The sequence below is a fragment of the Helicoverpa zea genome, chromosome 23, assembly GCF_022581195.2.
Source record: "Helicoverpa zea isolate HzStark_Cry1AcR chromosome 23, ilHelZeax1.1, whole genome shotgun sequence".
NCBI classification, from domain to species: Eukaryota; Metazoa; Arthropoda; class Insecta; order Lepidoptera; family Noctuidae; genus Helicoverpa; species Helicoverpa zea.
The window spans coordinates 6,068,906-6,088,608 of record NC_061474.1 but is presented as its reverse complement, the minus strand read 5'-3'; the positions used below and the strand labels follow the sequence as shown (position 1 = coordinate 6,088,608).

Here is a 19,703-nt window from a genome sequence, read left to right as displayed (position 1 = left end):
GCTAACGATTTGTGCCATAACCAAGAGCAAACTTGGTAGTCATTATGCTGGATCCAAAAATGAAGATCTTTAAATTTCAAACGGGAAAGCAAATATGGTCATTCAGCAAGCCAACATCATAAACGTTGTTACAAACGAATCTATAGTACAAGTAAGACTATAGGTCCCAGTACAGCTATTGTGATTGGTTTCTACACAAAACGAAATTGGATTTGCGTCGCATAAACGGCGCGACTAACCAATCGCACAGCGTTCCAGTATTGTTGTCAGCAAACCGTTTGATAGCAAATTAAACTGCTTTTTTTTTTAACCAAACTGCAAACAAAAGTGTTGAGTTGAAAGGAAAGCTGCGGTCACTTTTTTTAAGTTAGCCAGTTTGCTAAAATTCGATCAAAATTCAGGCATGGTTTGTTAATTGTGATACCTAGTTGTCACCAACTATATCTTCAAGACATGGTCCGGGATTTTGTCCATTTATATGCTAAATGATGATGATAGAGATGTCCAATGAGTTTGTTGATATAATGTCGTAGAACTCTTTGGACTAAAAGCGTAATGTTATGCTAAGTAAAATGTTAACCCTAAAGAAGTAGAAAAACATCTTGATACGGAAAAACCTTTCTACAGTATTAGGATTCCAGCTAAAGCTTTTTATACCTTTCGACTTTTTTAGATAGCTCTGAACTAGTAGCAAAAATAAACTCAAAAGACTCAATAGAGCTTGGATTTAAGGCTCTTCGAAAGTCAGCAAACAGCTAAGACTACTAGAAACTCTTTGTCATTGAAACTTTCCTTTCAAAACGAAGTCAGAATTAAGACCTCTGCGAACATTCGAATGATTGTAGAACAATCTTAATTTATTTTATAATAGGACATGCTTTTGTGAATTTAAATGAAAATAGAGCAAGGTTTGGAACGTTGAAGCTTTGATTCAATAATGAAACGAATGAGATTGTCGAACTGAGTATAACTGCCTGTCTAGATCTCAAGGGAGTTGTAAAATTGGCAGACGGCACAATTAGGCTGGGGCTTTATGTGATAGAACTCGTCTCTCGAAGTACTTTATGTGCCTTTATAAAAGCCTTTACGCAGTGTTGCGTTGTGGTTTTAATGGTATGAGTGCTACAGTACGTGAAATATTTCAACAGTGTACAATTGTACCAATGTTTTTTTTAATATTCTGTAAACTCTATCAAATAAAATATAATCCTGTCGACTCATATTCAAAAGTTACGATCTATTTGCTTCTTTTTTAAATTGTTAGAATGCTGACATAATTAATATCTTTATCACAGAGTTATTCCAATCTATAGAAGAACACAGAAACAATATTATTCAAGTGCGTATGGTAAGATTGAATCAGAAAACAGGCGACACGATGGAACAGACCTAGTAACTTATAAGCCTTTTGGAATAATAAGAGGGTGAAATCCAAACGATAAAAGGTTAAAGGCAATAAAGGTTAAAGCAAACGATACGTCTTAGTAAATGTAAATACTGTCTCCATCATTAGGTCTGTTTTTACCGTCAAACATACGCCTAGCTGTTTATTTTGGACCTCCTTATTTTTTTCCTTCCTCATTACATTGCCTTCTAATTACACAGTCAAGCACGTGTACACTACTGTTCCCATATCCTTGACTAAAAATTTAATTAAAACCGTTTGTAATATTTCAAACAGTCAAAATTAATTGAGTTACGTATCATTGGCAAATCTAATTTATTCACACATCCTCTTTAAAAGGCCTTGGTTAATGCGATTAAAATTTTCCCATCTTGGTTCACATACAGTAAATAATAATGGTTATCTACACTGTGGCCGTGTAGCGACGGCTTAAGAATACGTATGTCGCTACCCCTTCTTCCAGTGGGTGTCGTAGAAGTCGACTAATGGAGTAAAGAATGCACCGAACACCAGTGTGAGAGAAGGAAAACTCGGAAAAAAACCCTCTATCAACCCGTCTGGCCAGCGTGATAGCAGTAGGCTAAATACCTTCATGAGCAGCACAAAAAAGCCACGGCCCCTAGTTCCCGGCAGTCCCGCTATTCCCGGTCACGGTGGCGACCGTGGTTACGGTGGGACAGGGGGTGCGAAGAATCTCCGGGTTACGGGAGGCCACCAAACTAAACTGACTCTTGCGACGTACAACGGCCGCACGCTACGGCTTGACTCGCATCTGGCGCAACTCGAAGTGGAACTTGGGAAGATTAGGTGGCACATATTAGGGTTATGTGAAGTTCGAAGAGAGGGGGAGGACACCATAACCCTCGAATCAGGTCACCTAATGTACTTCCGAGAGGGAGACCAACAATCCCAAGGTGGCGTTGGGTTTCTGGTTAATAAGTCCCTAGCTGATAACGTTGTGGAGGTGTCTAGTGTGTCGAACAGGGTAGCGTACCTTATCATAAAGCTCACCGATAGGTATAGCCTCAAGGTAGTGCAAGTGTACGCACCGACCTCGACACATTCAGACGATGAAGTGGAGGATATGTTTGATGATATATCAAGGGCCCTCCACTTCATTACAAAGACCCATTACACCGTTGTCATGGGGGACTTTAACGCTAAAGTGGGAGTACAGATTTGCGGCGAATCGGCAGTAGGATCCCATGGATTTGGAAGCAGGAATCATAGGGGGCAAATGCTCGTCAACTTCCTCGAACGCGATGGGCTCTTTTTGATGAACTCCTTTTTCAAAAAGCGGCCCCAAAGGAAGTGGACGTGGCAAAGCCCCGACACTATGACTAAAAATGAGATTGACTTCATCATGACGAACAAGAAGCACATATTCAGAGACGTCTCCGTGATCAATAGGTTTAATACCGGGAGCGATCACCGACTTGTCCGAGGCTCTCTGAATATCAACTTCAAGGCCGAACGTTTCCGTCTGATGAAGGCCAGGCTCCGACCAACACTGCTCCAAACCATGACAGGATCTGAAACGTTCCAGTCACATTTGGAGAACCAATTTGCCGCCGTGGAAACCACAACAGACGTTAACCAGAACCACGAATTTGTGGTTCGGATCCTCAGGGAGGAAGGTTCGAGATTCTGTAACATGCAGCGTAAGAGCAAGAAATCAAAGCTTTCGGAAGAGACATTAGGACTTATGAAGAAACGACGTGAAAACGCGCCTGTCACTTCGTCAGCTAAGCGAGCTCTAAACCAAGAGATCAACAAGCACGTACGACGCGACCTCCGGTGCTGCAATACTCTTGCCATTGAAAGAGCAATTGAGCTGAATCGGGGGTCAAAGGTCTTCGTACAATCTCTTGGAAGAAGCCACTTGACGAAGCTGACCACAGCAAGCGGAGAAGTCGTTTCTTCGGTGCCGGCAGTCCTTTCGGAAGTGGAAAATTTCTATGGCCGGTTATACGCATCGCATGCATCCCGATCTGATCCCGGAAATGAGGATTCTAGAGCCACATTAACACGCCATTTCACCGAAGACCTGCCAGAAGTCAGCAGTGGCGAAATCGAGATCGCTCTGAGACAGCTCAAAAATGGAAAAGCCCCTGGCGAGGATGGCATTACAACAGAGCTATTAAAAGCAGGAGGACAGCCCGTACTGGGGGAGCTCCAGAAGCTTTTTAATGCCGTCCTGTTTGAAGGGAGAACTCCAGAGGCGTGGAGTAGGAGTGTTGTCGTCCTGTTCTTCAAAAAGGGAGACAAAACCCAGTTGAAGAACTATCGACCCATTTCCCTCCTAAGCCACGTCTATAAGCTGTTCACAAGAGTGATCACGAACCGACTTGCGCGAAGACTCGACGAATTCCAACCACCGGAGCAGGCTGGGTTTCGGAGCGGATACGGCACCATAGACCACATCCACACAGTGCGGCAGATTATACAGAAGACCGAAGAGTATAATCAGCCCCTGTGTCTAGCATTTGTGGACTATGAGAAGGCCTTTGACTCGGTTGAAATCTGGTCTGTTCTGGAGTCCCTGCAGCGTTGTCAAGTAGATTGGCGATACATCCAAGTGATGAGATGTCTCTACGAAGCCGCTACAATGTCCGTCCAAGTACAGAATCAGCAAACAAGGCCCATACCGTTGCATCGAGGAGTGAGACAAGGGGATGTTATTTCCCCGAAACTGTTCACTAATGCAATGGAGGATATGTTCAAGACGCTGAACTGGAAAGGACGCGGCATCAACATCAATGGCGAACACATCTCTTACTTGCGATTTGCCGACGATATCGTCATCATGGCGGAAACGCTGCAGGACCTACAACAGATGCTGAACGACCTGGCTGAATCTTCTCTACGCATCGGCCTACGGATGAACTTGGACAAAACCAAGGTCATGTTCAATGAACATGTTCTACCGGAACCGATAGCGATACACGGCGCCGTTCTCGAAGTTGTTCGGAAATATGTTTACCTCGGGCAGACATTGCAGTTAGGTAGAAACAACTTTGAGGACGAGGTGAATAGGAGAATTCAGTTGGGCTGCATTTGGGAAGCTACGTCGAGTCCTAACATCGTCGATCCCACAGTGCCTAAAGACAAAAGTCTTCAATCAGTGCGTCCTACCTGTCATGACTTACGGATGCTCAGCGGGCTATGGAAAGGGCTATGCTCGGCATTTCTCTGAGGGATCGCATCAGAAATGAGGTAATCCGTCAGAGAACCAAGGTCATCGACATAGCCCACCGAATCAGCAAGCTGAAGTGGCAGTGGGCTGGCCATATTAGCCGAAGAACCGATAACCGTTGGGGTAAACGAGTTCTGGAGTGGAGACCACGCCTCGGCAAACGTAGTGTAGGACGTCCTCAGGCACGGTGGAGTGATGACTTGCGCAAGGCGGCTGGCAGGAGCTGGATGCGAGAAGCCGAAAATCGATCTCAGTGGCGTGCACTTGGAGAGGCCTATGTCCAGCAGTGGACTGCGATAGGCTGATGATGATCTACACTGTGTTGGAGATTCGTAAAATGGACCAAAACCTTAGTAATTTAGAGTAGCTAAACTATTATACCTCTACAAACCTTAATCTTTTACCATTACGACGATTATTACAATGGACTAAAACGGTAATTAATAAAACCGAAACCACTTCATTTTCAAAACATTATCATAACTCATTGCGATGCTAAGCGGTCAGAGCCAAAATGGCGCATGTATAAAAAAGAACATTGACACAGTTTATTAATAACCTGACGCAATTACGTAGGAACACCTACCCTACGGCCGAAGCCCTCAATTTCATTGGAAGCCAAACATATACCTTTCTTTAGATAACAGGAAATATTGGTTTTCGGAATATCACTTTACTTTCGTTGTTTTATTACGAACTTTCTTATTTACCTGGATGATTTACTCGTGTCTGATAAAAACACAGGAAGGCAAGACGGAAAAAATAAGTACGGTACGATAGGAACTAACAAAGTTGAATGAACGAAAATTAAAGGGAAGAATATCATTTCATATTTTCCATTATACGAGTATAAGGATTATAAATACAGAGGATCTTTATCCGCTAATCTATGTTGTGAAAGTTTCAGTTGAGAAATAAATCTGGGTGACGATGACTTTATATAATTGCCGACCCCAAATAACATGGGAACAGGACAGGAAGAAGAAGAAGAAAAAAATTAAAATCATTCCATTCATTCCAATTCAATGAAGTTATAAATAAATAAGCGATAGCTAGTAATTAAAAAAAGCAATAGATAGATAGATAGAATATTCAAAATAGGTTCTTTGGTGATAGAGATCACCAAAGAACCTATTAGATAAAATTGTAACCAGCTAACATAAAGTTTTGTCTTGTCCACAGATGGCGCTTTCAGGAGCGAGGTAGAAGCGCGCGGGCGCGGTACGGAGTCAGCGTTCCTTGGCGAGCTACACTCGACGCTGGCGCCCCCTGCCGCGCCCGACCACGACTGGCAACACACCCTCTCACTCATACTCAAAGGCCTCATCTTCACAACCATCATCATCGGAGCTCTCTTCGGCAACGCCCTCGTCATCATATCTGTCCACAGACATAGGAAACTTCGCGTCCTGACAAACTATTACGTAGTCAGTTTAGCTGTGGCTGACATGCTCGTCGCACTATGCGCGATGACTTTCAATGCTAGCGCCGAACTGACTGACACGTGGCTTTTCGGCCCTTTAGTCTGTGATATCTTCAATTCCCTCGACGTGTACTTCTCAAGTGCGTCGATACTTCACCTGTGCTGCATATCCGTTGACCGATACTACGCTATAGTCAGGCCTTTAGAATACCCAGTCACAATGACTCATAGAACTGTTTGTTTCATGCTGGCAAACGTATGGTTGTGGCCTGCTTTTATAAGTTTTGTGCCAATATTCATGGGCTGGTACACAACCGAACAGCATCGACAAGAAAGATTACATCATCCAGATGTATGTATGTTCAAAGTAAACATGGTCTATGCAATAGTATCGTCGAGTGTTTCATTCTGGATACCCAGTTTGGTCATGATTTCTATGTACTGCCGGATATTTAGAGAAGCAATAAGACAAAGAGAAGCATTAACGAGAACATCATCGAACATTCTTCTGAATTCTGTCCATATGAAGCACACGTCGCATTCGGCGCATCATTCACATTATCTGCACCCTGAGAGAAGACCTTCTGACATCAGTCCAAATTATAGTACGTTTACAGAAGTAGGGCCTGAAGAGACTGAATTTGGTGGAGAAGTGATGATGGCTATAGGGGACATTTGTCCAAGTAAGGAGGCTAGTCCGAGGAAGTCGGTCAATGTGAGCTGTGATACAGCTAGTTCTGGATATTGTTCTGGAGGATCGAATAAGAGGTCGTCGAGTGGACAGCCACCTCCTGGTTGGAGACCGAGTTGCTCATCTGCCGTCGCAACCAGAGACCTGGCGAAAGCAGCTACAGAATTAAACGCTCAAGGTTAGTTCAATTTATTTTTATTGTGTTGATATTGAGTCCATTACTCTAATTTGACGTAATAGATATCTAATATACCTTTTTATACCAAACGGATTGTATTGTCCAATTATATAGCCTGAATGATATCTATTGAACGAGAAAGGGTCGGGACACATGCGCCTAAGCCAGGATCGGACCCTTTAAATCTTCAAGTATCATTGAAATACGAGTATTACCATGTCCTTGTTACAGTTTTCTCGCAAATCCAGGATTTATTAGGTTTTTACTCCGAAACAATAACAATAACATCTCATAGAAGAAATCAGTCGAAGATTTCAGTAAATCTTTGAAAATTGCCTACACAAAAGAAAATATTGCTTAGTCCACGTCGGGAATAAATTGCGGCTCGCTTCTTATAAATCGAGTAAGATAAGCTAAGGCTTTATTTTTCTTTTAGGTCGCCCGGCTGTCTAAGATTGGAGATAGTGTTTAAGCTATTAATACCCTAACATCTGATTTAAAACCACGATTTTCGAAGTTAAGTGGCTCGTCTGAACTAATAAAGATAGCGAATCGGAACTAAGTGGATGTTCAGACATCTAAAGGTGGCAAAGTTAAATTTTACCGTTTGTCATGAAGATATGATCAGTTTTGGCAGTTCGCCGATATCGAGATACCCTTGTAATAGCTGAAAGTTCGAACTATGTGGACTGTGAATTTATAATAGAAATATATTTTAGGTACTAAGTCTGTCGTAAATGTATTGTCTATTTATTTATTTAATACAATTTAGAGCTATATAACAGCTATATAACAACAAAGGAAAGAAGTCATAGACGATAAAAAGCTAATTAGAAGTCCTCGCTTATAATAACAGCCGAGAAATAATTATGAACACACATCATACGTTGAAAATAATTGGATTTATTAATAAGGAATCAATTAAGTAACAGGTACGTCAATTAACAGCACAATTAAAATGTGACGTAGTTGGCTACGACATATTGTATCCCATTACTTTAATTCAAAACATACATTTTCTGCTACAATTTCAAACCTAAACTGGAAAATAATAGAAGATTGTTAAAGAACGAGTCTTCTGAACTTTTTTAAAATTCTTATATTATTATTCTTCTTATTTTGTATGTCTCTACCAGACCTCGGGACTATAGAGTCCCGGATTTTTGGAAGGCGAACGTGGGGCCGAAGCCAACACGCTGAAGCCCTTTTGAGACAACTTTAATGAAATGGCGACACAAAACCGACGATTATCCCCGTATACACTATAGAAACGTACCCAAGGACAATCCCCAGTTCTGTGTTAAACTATTGCTAAATATGGAATAAAACTACTAGGGCTATTGGGATGGGATGCTAATGGACTGGGAATAGGGATAACTATGGGAACTATGGCACCTGCCGATAACAATGTTTGCACTCGTAAAAATGGCAGGTGGAGACTCGCCAACTCACTTACTGGGCCCCCGGGAATCAGTCGCTAAATCGCAACAAGGGGGCAACAGGTATTCTTCTTCTTCTTATTATTATTCTAATACTAATTGCTGTACCTATCCCTAATTACTCAAATGGTCCCAATGAGAAAAATAGTAGAAAAAGTAACTAGTTCAATAGTCCAGATCTTTGAACAACACTATTCTCATTGAAATTCCATTTTTTTGTAGCGGGATTATTTCCTAAATATATATATATATTCCTAAATATATATATTTTTACCAAGTTTCAGTAAAAAAAATGTTCTGTTCATACCCGATAAGAAAACCGAAACCTTTTTACAGAAAAAACCCCTATATACTTTTTATTTATTTTTGGTTGGGAAAGCGATCCTAAAACAGCACACCTGTGGCACTTGACAGTGTCTTGTATTTCTTAAGACCCGTAAACAAACCGATATTTTTCTTTCCACAAAAAAATATTCCTTATAAAAGTTTTCTCAAAGTCCCAAATCCAATGATCCTACTTGACTTCGCTCAATGATACTTACTTAGACGATTTTATTATACTTTCGTCCTTACTTTGGCCAAAGTTTTAAGTATATATACTGACACAGTTAAGTTATGATCTCAAGTTTGTTATATGTTTGAGTTCCGCTAATCCTTACCCATTTTGTGGGTCGCAAAACATTTATGTGTATCTCTGTAAGTATCTTCATTTATTTTTATTTTTTACCGTCTTCCCACAGGACTGTTTTGACAAAATGACTGTCGCTATATTTTCGGTGTTTCCTTGGACTTGCTATTTTTGTTATTACCAGGCACTGACCTTTTACTAGTTAACATCATTTAACGCCTTCAAATTATATTTCTCTGAACAAGTTTCTTACATAGTTTTATAGCATAGCGGACTGAAATATCACAATGGTTAACAGAAGTAATGGTTCAATGATCATCCACCATAGCATGGTATTGTGTAGCCTATGTATCGAACCATCTGCTTAGGTATATTTTACTAAAATTTTCATCCAAATTGGACCTTCCCTTAGTTGTCCCATGAGATTTTCTTCAATATATTCAATTTCTAGACTTCAATATTCTACACATTTACTATAAGAAAATATTTATGGAAATAAATAGCCACCGTGCCTAAGGATTCAAACGGAAACTATAAATAGTAATAACTTGTTTATATTTGACTTGGGTAGGCTAGTCTTGAAACCGATAAGATCGATCTATCTGCAGGGTAATAGAGTCACTTCGTAGATTGGTAAACTAGGGATGTCACTCTACTTTAAAGTCTAATAATCTTTAAAGTAATATTCTTGGAGATTATTGAAATATTGTGTTATATTTGTTAGTGCTTTCACTGCAGAGAAGGGTTAAATGATCAAAAATAGCATTGGTAATAAAAAACAGCCTGTGGTTAGATGGTTAAATAAGCTACAACTTTTTCTGGGTGGTTAAATAAGTAATGTCGTAGGTACATCAATACTAAAGCAGAAAGACCTACTAAGAGGAAACTTCTAACTACTTATACATATAATAGTTACGAATTCTGACAGCACAACAAATACCCCCTCAGGAATACCCAGAAACAAAAAAGTTTCTGCCAAGTTAAATGCAGTATTATACTTAAGAGCACCATAATTACACGGAACTCAACAAACATGAAAGTTGTAGCCATAAGCACAAAACCCAAAGAGTTAACCCCAATGGGGTCTCTAAGACCCCTAAATTAATCCTTCTAAGACTGTTTGTTCAACCCTAAGCAGTTTCATCTGGCTTCGAAGATTGAGTTAATGCAATCAGATTTTGTATTTAATTGCTCAAGACAGAGGTTCGTTAGGCCTCGCTTCGTTCAGCAGAAAGTTCGAGAAACTCAGAAATACGATTAATCGTGTTTCGGTTATTGCGAATTGCGTGCTGTGTAATCGATTTTCGTGTTTCGCTATGATTGTCTTACTTGTTCTGTTATATCTTATTTGATTGAACACGCGTTCTCACATTGTGAGGAGTTCTGAAGATTTTATTGAGTACAAATTTTTTTTGGAAGGATTTCAAACGACATAATTAACTCCAAAAATATGTAATTAGTTTTACTCATTTGTTTTTTCCTGGTGTGTTATTTATAAATACAGCAGAAGGTGAAACTTCCTTTTTCCTCCCACAGTCATGATGTTTATAACTCAAATAGCATTGTTTGTATCTTCACAAAACGGTATGGCTACTAATATTCCAGTCATACTTTTCCTCAACTGGGAATGAAGAATGTTTGCCACCTTTTTCGGTGAAACAAAAGCGATGAATTACAATATAGGACTTCTAACACACATAGTAATAATTCCTCAAACCTTAACATAGTATTTTTGTCACTTTAAAATGGTTGCTCCCTATCCCATAAAGCTTATTCTTAATACTCAAGGAATGTAGGCATTAAACGGCAGAATCGATATCCATTTCCCTAAGCAACATACTCGACAATCCTGCACGGATTGCAAATTGCTTGGGTCGATCTCTAATTGGGTACCATTCAACGACAAATGCATGCTGTTTAATATCTTCGTTGACAGTTCGTACTGAATAAAATTCACTTCTTACTGGAAAGGGGTATTAAAGATTAGGTTATGCAAAGTATGGTTATTGAAACATAGCGTCATTTTTACTAATAGGCCTTATAAAGTTGAAGAGTTTGTCTTTGGTTGGAATGCACTTATTTTACTACTACTGAACCTATTTAAAAATAAAAGATTATGATATTACATAACCTAGCAACTCTGGTATCATCATCATCATCATCAGCCTATCGCAGTCCACTGCTGGACATAGGCCTCTCCAAGTGCACGCCACTGAGATCGATTTTCGGCTTCTCGCATCCAGCTCCTGCCAGCCGTCTTGCGCAAGTCGTCTACTCTGGTATATCCTTATATAATATCTTAGTTTTACCATACCATAATTTTCACTACGCGAAGACGTTTAAAAATTAAACGTTTAAAGCTATAGGGCTTGAGTATCATTAAAATTTTGCCAACTAGGAAGTGATCACGATTACCCAAAAAACTTCAAACTTTTCAAAACTTTGATCATCAGTGTCAGCCCAAATCCCATTTCTTTAATTTACAACTTGCTTAAATCATCTTGAATTTCTGCAAAAGCTAAATTTTATAGAAGACAAATTAATAACTAATTTCTTGAAGGCAATTTGCTTGATAACAAATTGCATTATGAACATTAACGAGCATATTCAGAAGACATTAATTTGTGAAGGATGGATGTTAAAAGCATTATGTTGAGAGGCATTTAATAAAGTTAGGGGATCATTGAAATAACTTAATATTTACTAATATGCTTTTGGATTTAAGAGACTGAAGAGTAAACAGTAATCGTAACAATTTTTTTCTCTTATTCGTAACTTTTTACTGTTTGTTTTGGAGTCAGCTTCCAGTGTAACCAACCTGTCTATCTGATCTCCGCAACTCAGTTTTCTGATTCAGAGGCCGTAAGGGTGTATCCATAGGATTTTTCATGCATACGCTTTGTTTGTAGTGGCAGGCAACATAATCATCCATGTTCAAAATTATAGCATCTTAACAAAGCCTTCAGATGAAACAGAAGTGATGAATGACAAAAATTACCAAGCAAGTATTCCCATTTAAATTTGAATACCGAACAGAACAATCATTAGTTTAAATACCTATGTAAATTATACAATGTCATTTAGCGCTTCAATCTATCCTTCACCACATACACACTCTCACACACACACATACATACACACACACACATACATACACACACACACATATATACTCGTACACAATTATATTACTCGAAAGCTCCGTTCATTTACCACGTCGTAATGTTCTACAACTTGAAACATACTTTATCTCGAAAGACATTAGTACTCGTACCAGGGTCTGCGAAGTAAAACGAGGCCATCCATCATATTTTTATCTTTCTCATTACTGCTAAGTGGAAACTTGTGGTATACTCGTACCTATTTAATTAAATGTACGACAGCCACTATAATTATTATCTGTGGCCGTATTACCTACTATCTTCATCAGTAAATTTTGCGCTTCGCACACTAATTTTGGCAATCACTTTATGTAGTTAGAAGATTTGCTACCTAATATTACAAAATACGTCAATATAATACACGCTACAATTATTACCAGATCCTGACAGTTGACTGTCACAAGTACTAACGTTGCTTGTGGAACTCGTGGTACGCCGACCAAATGAGAATATATTGAGATAAAGGCAGGATTGAATGACGAGTGAAGTTGCCAAGACAGAAAATACATTCATTTACTGCACTTTCCTAGAGTATACCTCTAGGAAAGGAAAGTGTAGTACAAAAAACACTATTTTGCATACTATCTGCGAGCCTTTCTTTGCTTTTCCTATAGTTCGATACAAACAACACAGCATATATTTTGCATCCTACATTTTTGTTATTATTTCTTCAAGCTGCACACAACCCATAATATTATCGTACACTCTAGGAAGTTTCATTAAACTTTAATATAAAAAGAAAGATGGGTGGCGCAGAGAACTCATTTGGTATGCAACTCGCGTTACGAGTTGGAAACTTACGCGACCACCTGTTACGGAACATTGTTCTGAAGTTTTCCTGTTTTTGAAAGATATTGCGGTGTCGCCTATGTTGTTAAGAGATAAGTTTTGCTCTTTTTGCTATCGGTGTGAGTATTATTACACGGTCTATATAGGTTTAAATAGGTAATGATGGTTATAATACTAAAGCTAAACTAAAGCACTGGTACTCAGCTGAATCCGATTAGACTGGAAGTCGACCCCAACATAGTTGGAAAAAGGCTCGGAGGATGATAATGATGATGGTTATAATACTAGGAATCAAATTCACCTACAACATAAACCTCAGTTTCTCATTAAAACTAACGTGAAAATTCGAGCTAAACAAATGTCTTTGGAAAAAAACCGGCCAAGTGCGAGTCAGACTCGCGCACCGAGGGTTCCGTACAAATGCTGTATAGATAAAAAGTGAGTTTCGCGCCAACCGTTCAGTTTAGAACAATCATAGTTATGGTAATTTCGTGAGAGTCAAAATAGTTAATATTTTTTATTTTATAATATAACTAAAATAGTAGGCCAGTACCTTGTAAAAGTTATTTTATTCAAGTTACTTATATACAACATTTTATAGTCATCATTCAGAAATCTGATTAAAAATAACTAATTATGTCTTAAAGGTCATGGGGCATATCTGACCCGCTTTGTAAAAAGTGGCGGACATGAATCAAAGTAGTTTTAAATCGTGGAGAATGGTATGACGTTTCTTTGAATATAAATATTTTATTAAAATTCCATGGAGACGAATGTCCAGGATCGTTTGAAAAATATAAAAGACAAGCAGTTTCAGAGGATTGTACAGGTTGCAATGCTAGTTTTTATTGTTAAAGACATTTCATAAAGAAGGAAGGTGCCAATCCGGATGACCAGGATCTGATGAGGATCTGGAAACCCTGAGAAATCGAGGGCAACTCTTGAATATTGTAGGCACGCATCGAGTCATAACCAGACATGTGAGTGTATTTTTGAGGGTACTTTTAAACAGTGAAGGTTTGGAGCTGATTTGATTATGGAGACTACAGAGAGTCAAGGGAACTCCCGAACGGTATGTTGCAACTACCACGTGTTTGGGCTTATTTTATTCGTATTGGCGAAGAATTTCCACAAAGATAGGTTTGACTGCCATTGTGGGATCGACAGCTAAGATCAGATATAGTTATGGGAACTCCTTTACAATTTATAACGTAACCTTGTGTTGGAGCTTATTTTATTTTAGGTGATGAGAATTCACTACTAACTTGGGTTAAAGCAGCCATTGCAGGAATGGGATCTTTTATTTTTGAGGGATTAATCACCTAAAGAGCCCCAGTTTCAGGTTTTTTTCGAAACCGCCTTGAAGTGTCGGTCTAAAATGGTACATTAATAAAGTACATTACTAAGCTTAAACATACATGCACAGGAATATAATGAAGTACTTACTTACTAGGGTTTACACACACTACAGCCTGACGACTTGTAGCTGTCGAATTGTAACAACGACTTCTAGAGAGTAGGATTCGGGGCTGCTGGCTTTACGTTTCTAGAGCCTTGACAAAAGTGTAATTCTGTCCCTTTCTTTGTTTTATAAAGTCGGCATTATTTTATTTTGTAGCATTTTAGAAACAAATCCAACTTCAAACATATAAAAAAGCAACAAGAAAACAAAAGCAAGAAAGAAATTAAAAAGATGTTAGGTGCATCGGTCTAGAAGTCGGTGTCTAGAGGATGCATCTATATTTATTTAACCACCGAGATCTAGACCGATGCATATAAACAGTTTTCTTGTTGTTTTAGAAGTTGTTTTTTTTTTTGTAAAAAGTTTTTATTTTTAACTTTTGTGAAAAGTTCTCGTCAATACGAATAATATAAGCCCAAACACGACGTAACTAAAACATACCGAGTTCTCTCGACTTTCTCACGTCTCCATCATCAGATAAGCTCTAAACCTTCACTGTTTGATAGTATCACCAGACATACATCTGAGAATCAAGTTTTAATCCTATGCATGCCTACAATTTCTGATAGTTGCCCTCGATTTCTCAGGATTTCCATCATCAGATCCTGACCTGATGACAATGGAAATAAACGGCGAGTATACTCTTTCACTACAAAGAAATGATTTCTCAAATCCGTCAAACTTGGTCGTTTAAATTCCCCATTGAAATGAGGAAAATATTTGATGTTTACACCTGATTTTCTCTAGATTCCCATGGTTCACATTGATGCGACTAATGCCATAATAAATCAGAGCCTTTATCATTATACTGTGCTATATTTCGTTCGTATCCGCCGTGGGTATGGTTTTCATACTAAGGTGCCCTTGAATGACCTTTGAATGATTTAAAATTTTTCACAGTTTAGAGGCCAAGAAGTGTTTGATATGAATTTCACTTTTTATTCAAAACTTTAATATCTCTACGCGTTCATGTGAAAAAAGGGTAGGCAGTAAGTTTATAATTATTAAAAAAATATTTTATGTCATGTAAGCAAAAATAATATTTTAATATTTTATGTAACTTCAAATTTATCATTTTCGCAATTTTTCCTTAATCTGTACTATATAACGTTGCTTCGTGCCGAATTTTAAGATTCTGAGTTCACGGGAAGTACCTTGTAGGTTTTGATTCCCTAGCGTGTGACGGAAATTCGTCTAAGGTGTCGGTAAATCTGCTGTATCTTTTGATCGCGTTAACTTAGAAGTTTGATTTTTTCATTGCTTAAAGGGACAATAGACCTAGGTATTTGGTATAAATTTCAATTTGGTACCTTTATTCGTTCGTGAGAAATAAGGTAGTAAGTTTCATTTTATTAAAATATTTTTATTATATAATATAACCAAAAAAATGAGATTGTCGCAATTTTTCCTATATCTGCATTATATAACAATGCTTCATGCCAAATTTCAAGATTCTGAGTTTACGGGAAGTACCCTGTAGGTTTTGATTCCTTTGCGAGTGTCGAGAATTTGTTGAAAATATCGACATAATCGGTTGTATCTTTTGATTGGCTTGGCTTAGAAGCTTGATATTTTCACAGCCTAAAGGGACAATAGACCCGAGTATTTCATGTGAATTTCAGCTTGATACGTCCACGCGTTCTTAAGATAAAGGGTCTTGACAGACAGACAGACAGACAGACAGACAGACAGACGGACAACAAAGTGATCCTATAAGGGTTCCGTTTTTTCTTTTCGAGGTACGGAACCCTAAAATGGAAACCTGACGTCTATACTGTCGGTAAAATGAGACGTAAGTAAAGGTATCTTCAAAAGGTTTCTCAGTCGAAAGTAAAATATTAGTGACTTCAAGAAAGTCAGAATGTACGAACAAAGTACTTATGCAGCTGTCGTCATATGACTTTACCGCTCGCATCAATTTGTTTGTATTTTGTCGACACACGCTACATAATTTTCCTTTTAAACACTACCTACTGCCCTCTTGAAGAGCTTGAGGATTTATTATGGAACAGTATAGTTAGTTCAGTCTAGGTTATATTTTATACAACGTAGCTCAAATTACTCTACCACGCTCGTGATTGATTAAACTTTAAATTCTAGCCAAAACATAAATCTCCCAGTACCGTTATATTACACTTATCTTGTTCCAAACTTGTAGTGTGTAAATAATAGCTAAACTTCTAGAAACTTTAAACTAAGAAAAGCTATGTGTTCACGCTAACTCGTTCTTAATTACCTGCCAATATTGTAGAAAGTTAGAAGGATGTTTGTTGTACGTAAGAAAACACTAGATTGTCTAGTGTTACTATCAAATTGCTCGCGTTGATTAGAAAAGTTTGCCGAAGCTAGTAAGCAGTGGTGGAGTAACTTCACGTTGTTAGGTATGAAGGTGATTAGAAAGCTATCGGCGATGTCAAATATGGTTGACTTAGATAATCTTGGAGCATAATACTTGTTCTTGTTCTACCTAGCTTTTTAACAACTATGTTTGGGTCGGCTTCCGCAGTAAGTCTGACACCAGTCTAACCAAGGGGTATCGGGTTGCCCGGGTAACTGGGTTGAGGAGGTCAGATAGGCAGTGTCTTCTTATAAAGCGCTGGTACTCAGCTGAATCCGGTTAGACTGGAAGCCGACCCCAACATGGTTGGGAAAAAGGCTCGGAGAGGATGGAGGATGATGTGGTGAGTACCAGTGTTTAACAAGGAACGACTGCCTATCTGAAATCCTCAACCTAGTTACCCAGATAACCAATACCTACTGGTGGTTCAAAAGACAGCCGAGACCTTCCGAAACATGGAGAAATTTCATTATACATAGATGGTTATTTATCCACATATCCGAGCAAGGTGTTGCTTAACCTGATTATCTTAAAATTATAACAATAATTTGTTACCAACAGGTGCGTCTTTAAGAGCGGCGGGCAAGTCTTGGCGAGCGGAGCATAAAGCCGCGCGAACGCTTGGCATCATAGTCGGCGCGTTTTTGTTGTGTTGGCTGCCGTTTTTTCTTTGGTAAGTTTTTCATTTCAATACTTTTTTTACCATTGTTTTCACATTTATAAGCAACCATTAAGAAAGCCACATATCGTAATAAAAAGTGACATTCAAGAGACATTACCTAAATAATTATTCAATAATTTACTTATTACAATAGTAGATATTAAATGCTGAATTATTGTCCAAGTTGAAAACAATGAATTAAGTGAGAAGAAGGCGCAGCTTATATACAAATCGTACAAAAGCAATGAGTCTCATGAAAAGCTAACACGAACGATCCCACCATTTGTACGTTCTACCGTACATACATTAAAATAAAAACTTTTGTACCAACAGGTACGTCACAACAAACTTATGTGGAGAGCCTTGCGAAACTCCATCAATCGTCGTCGGCGTCCTATTCTGGATAGGCTACTTCAACTCGGCACTCAATCCTCTCATCTACGCGTATTTCAACCGCGACTTTCGAGACGCGTTCAAAAACACGCTCATGTGTGCACTGCCTTGCTGCTTCAGTTGCTGGAAGGACACAGGAACGGCACAGTTCGTGTAGTAATTACAGACGTGCGACTAAAAAGTCGCAGAATCGCATGAACGATTAGTGTCTAGTGTGTAGAGCATCGAATATCGCTAACATTTTGTATTTATATGTATAAGCTTCAAATTGAGTTGTTTTGTAATCATTTCGAATGGTTGTATGTATGTAAAGTTCTATCAAAAAGGAAAATATTGTATTAAATTCTGCTTTTGTATGATTACGGCGATATTACGTAAGTGTTGTCGTTATTTGTATGTGTGGGTGTACGCTATCTTTAATTAGGGCTTTGTATAAGAAATTGGTATATCAAGATGGTGACTGTAATACTAATTAAGTAGTTATTGTATGGTTTAACCACGGTCTGATTACTTTATATTGTTGACTAGCTGTTGGCCGCGACTTCGTCTCCGTGGGCAATATAGAATTTCCAATTTTCCAATTTCGTTTATTTAATCGTTCATTGCTCAACCCCCGTGGGTGATAGCGTAATAATATATAGCCTATGTGTTGAACCAGCCCCCAGGCAATAGTCATACAAAATTTGATTTAAATCCATGCAGTACTTTTTGAGTTTATCCGGGACAAACATACAGACAAACAGACATACAAACAAAAATTCTAAAAACTACATATTTGGGTTCAGAATCGATTATGGATCACCCTCCAAGTATTCTTTAAAAAAAATATTCAATGCACAGTTTTGACTTTCCTATCATTTTATTATATGTATGATATGATGTTCCAGGAAAAACTTCTATTAATGTCATGGAAATAAAAATACCAAATAATCTTTATAAAATTCACCCTCTTTAAACTGAGCAGCTGAATTAATTTAGAAAGTATAGTTTTTTTTTATAATAAGTTTGACAGCTCTATAAAGTAATAGATCTATGGTGAAACATATAAAAAGTCCTTCTCTAGGTAAAGTGGTAGTTCTAAATTTGGTAAAAAAATATGCGATTTTAAATCGTCAAGTGTCTAGTAGGTCTTATTTTGACTTAAGAAATTAATTAAGGTACTTAGAAATGCGCTTTGCAGTATGTGAAAAGTTCGTAATACGGGTGCAATAAATAGATAAATTGCTATATAGATAGCCTGTAATTAATATAGTTCTACTATATAAAGTATATAGCAATAATCTTCTGTTTTCTGGGTAGTATATTTGACCCCAACTATAAATACCGGAATTGAGGGGTACAAGAATACCCCACGAAATGATTACGTTTGTAGATAATTTGAGATAGTAACGTAATGATAAATAGTTGCTCAAATTGTCCATTTGATGGCAATAAGCATTTATTAAATGAAGCATTTAGATATAATTAGGAATTTAATATAAATGTAATAGTTGATATAATTGTTATTAATCTGATTGTACATACATAGTGACAGAGTCTCCTCTTTGCATTTCAAAATTCTATATTTTCTACTAAAGCATTTACGTCAAGGTGCCACTTTAACCTTAAAATGTTCACTTTGCAACAAACTTAACCTAAATTCTAATTGTATTAAAGTCTGCATTCAGTCCCTCTTGGAGAGGCTAATTATCCAACTTTCAGTCTTCTAACGACTGCCAAAAATGTAGAATCCTTCATGACACATTTTGCTAGTATTCAGCTTGACACATAGATACAACTTCAGTTCGAAACCTCTCATTGATCTCCAGCAGTCTCTAAATATGAACCTATCTATCTCTCATTTAACACAAGATACTCCACGATTAGACCCCGTGACTACTCCACGACTTTGCGACTATAAATAAACATTCAAGCTGCTTATCTCACTAATACTGTTTCC

The 19,703-nt window shown here is 38.1% G+C and overlaps 1 protein-coding gene across 1 annotated transcript; it reads left to right on the top strand.

Moving 5' to 3' along the window:
- Positions 1-5,817: 5,817 nt before the first annotated feature.
- LOC124641894 (octopamine receptor beta-3R-like) lies at positions 5,818-18,983 on the top strand. The gene is made up of 3 exons (XM_047180151.1): positions 5,818-6,893; positions 17,272-17,383; positions 17,705-18,983. The coding sequence occupies exons 1-3, from the start codon at positions 6,050-6,052 to the stop codon at positions 17,919-17,921; spliced, it is 1,173 nt and encodes a 390-aa protein (XP_047036107.1). The 5' UTR covers positions 5,818-6,049; the 3' UTR covers positions 17,922-18,983.
- Positions 18,984-19,703: the final 720 nt, after the last annotated feature.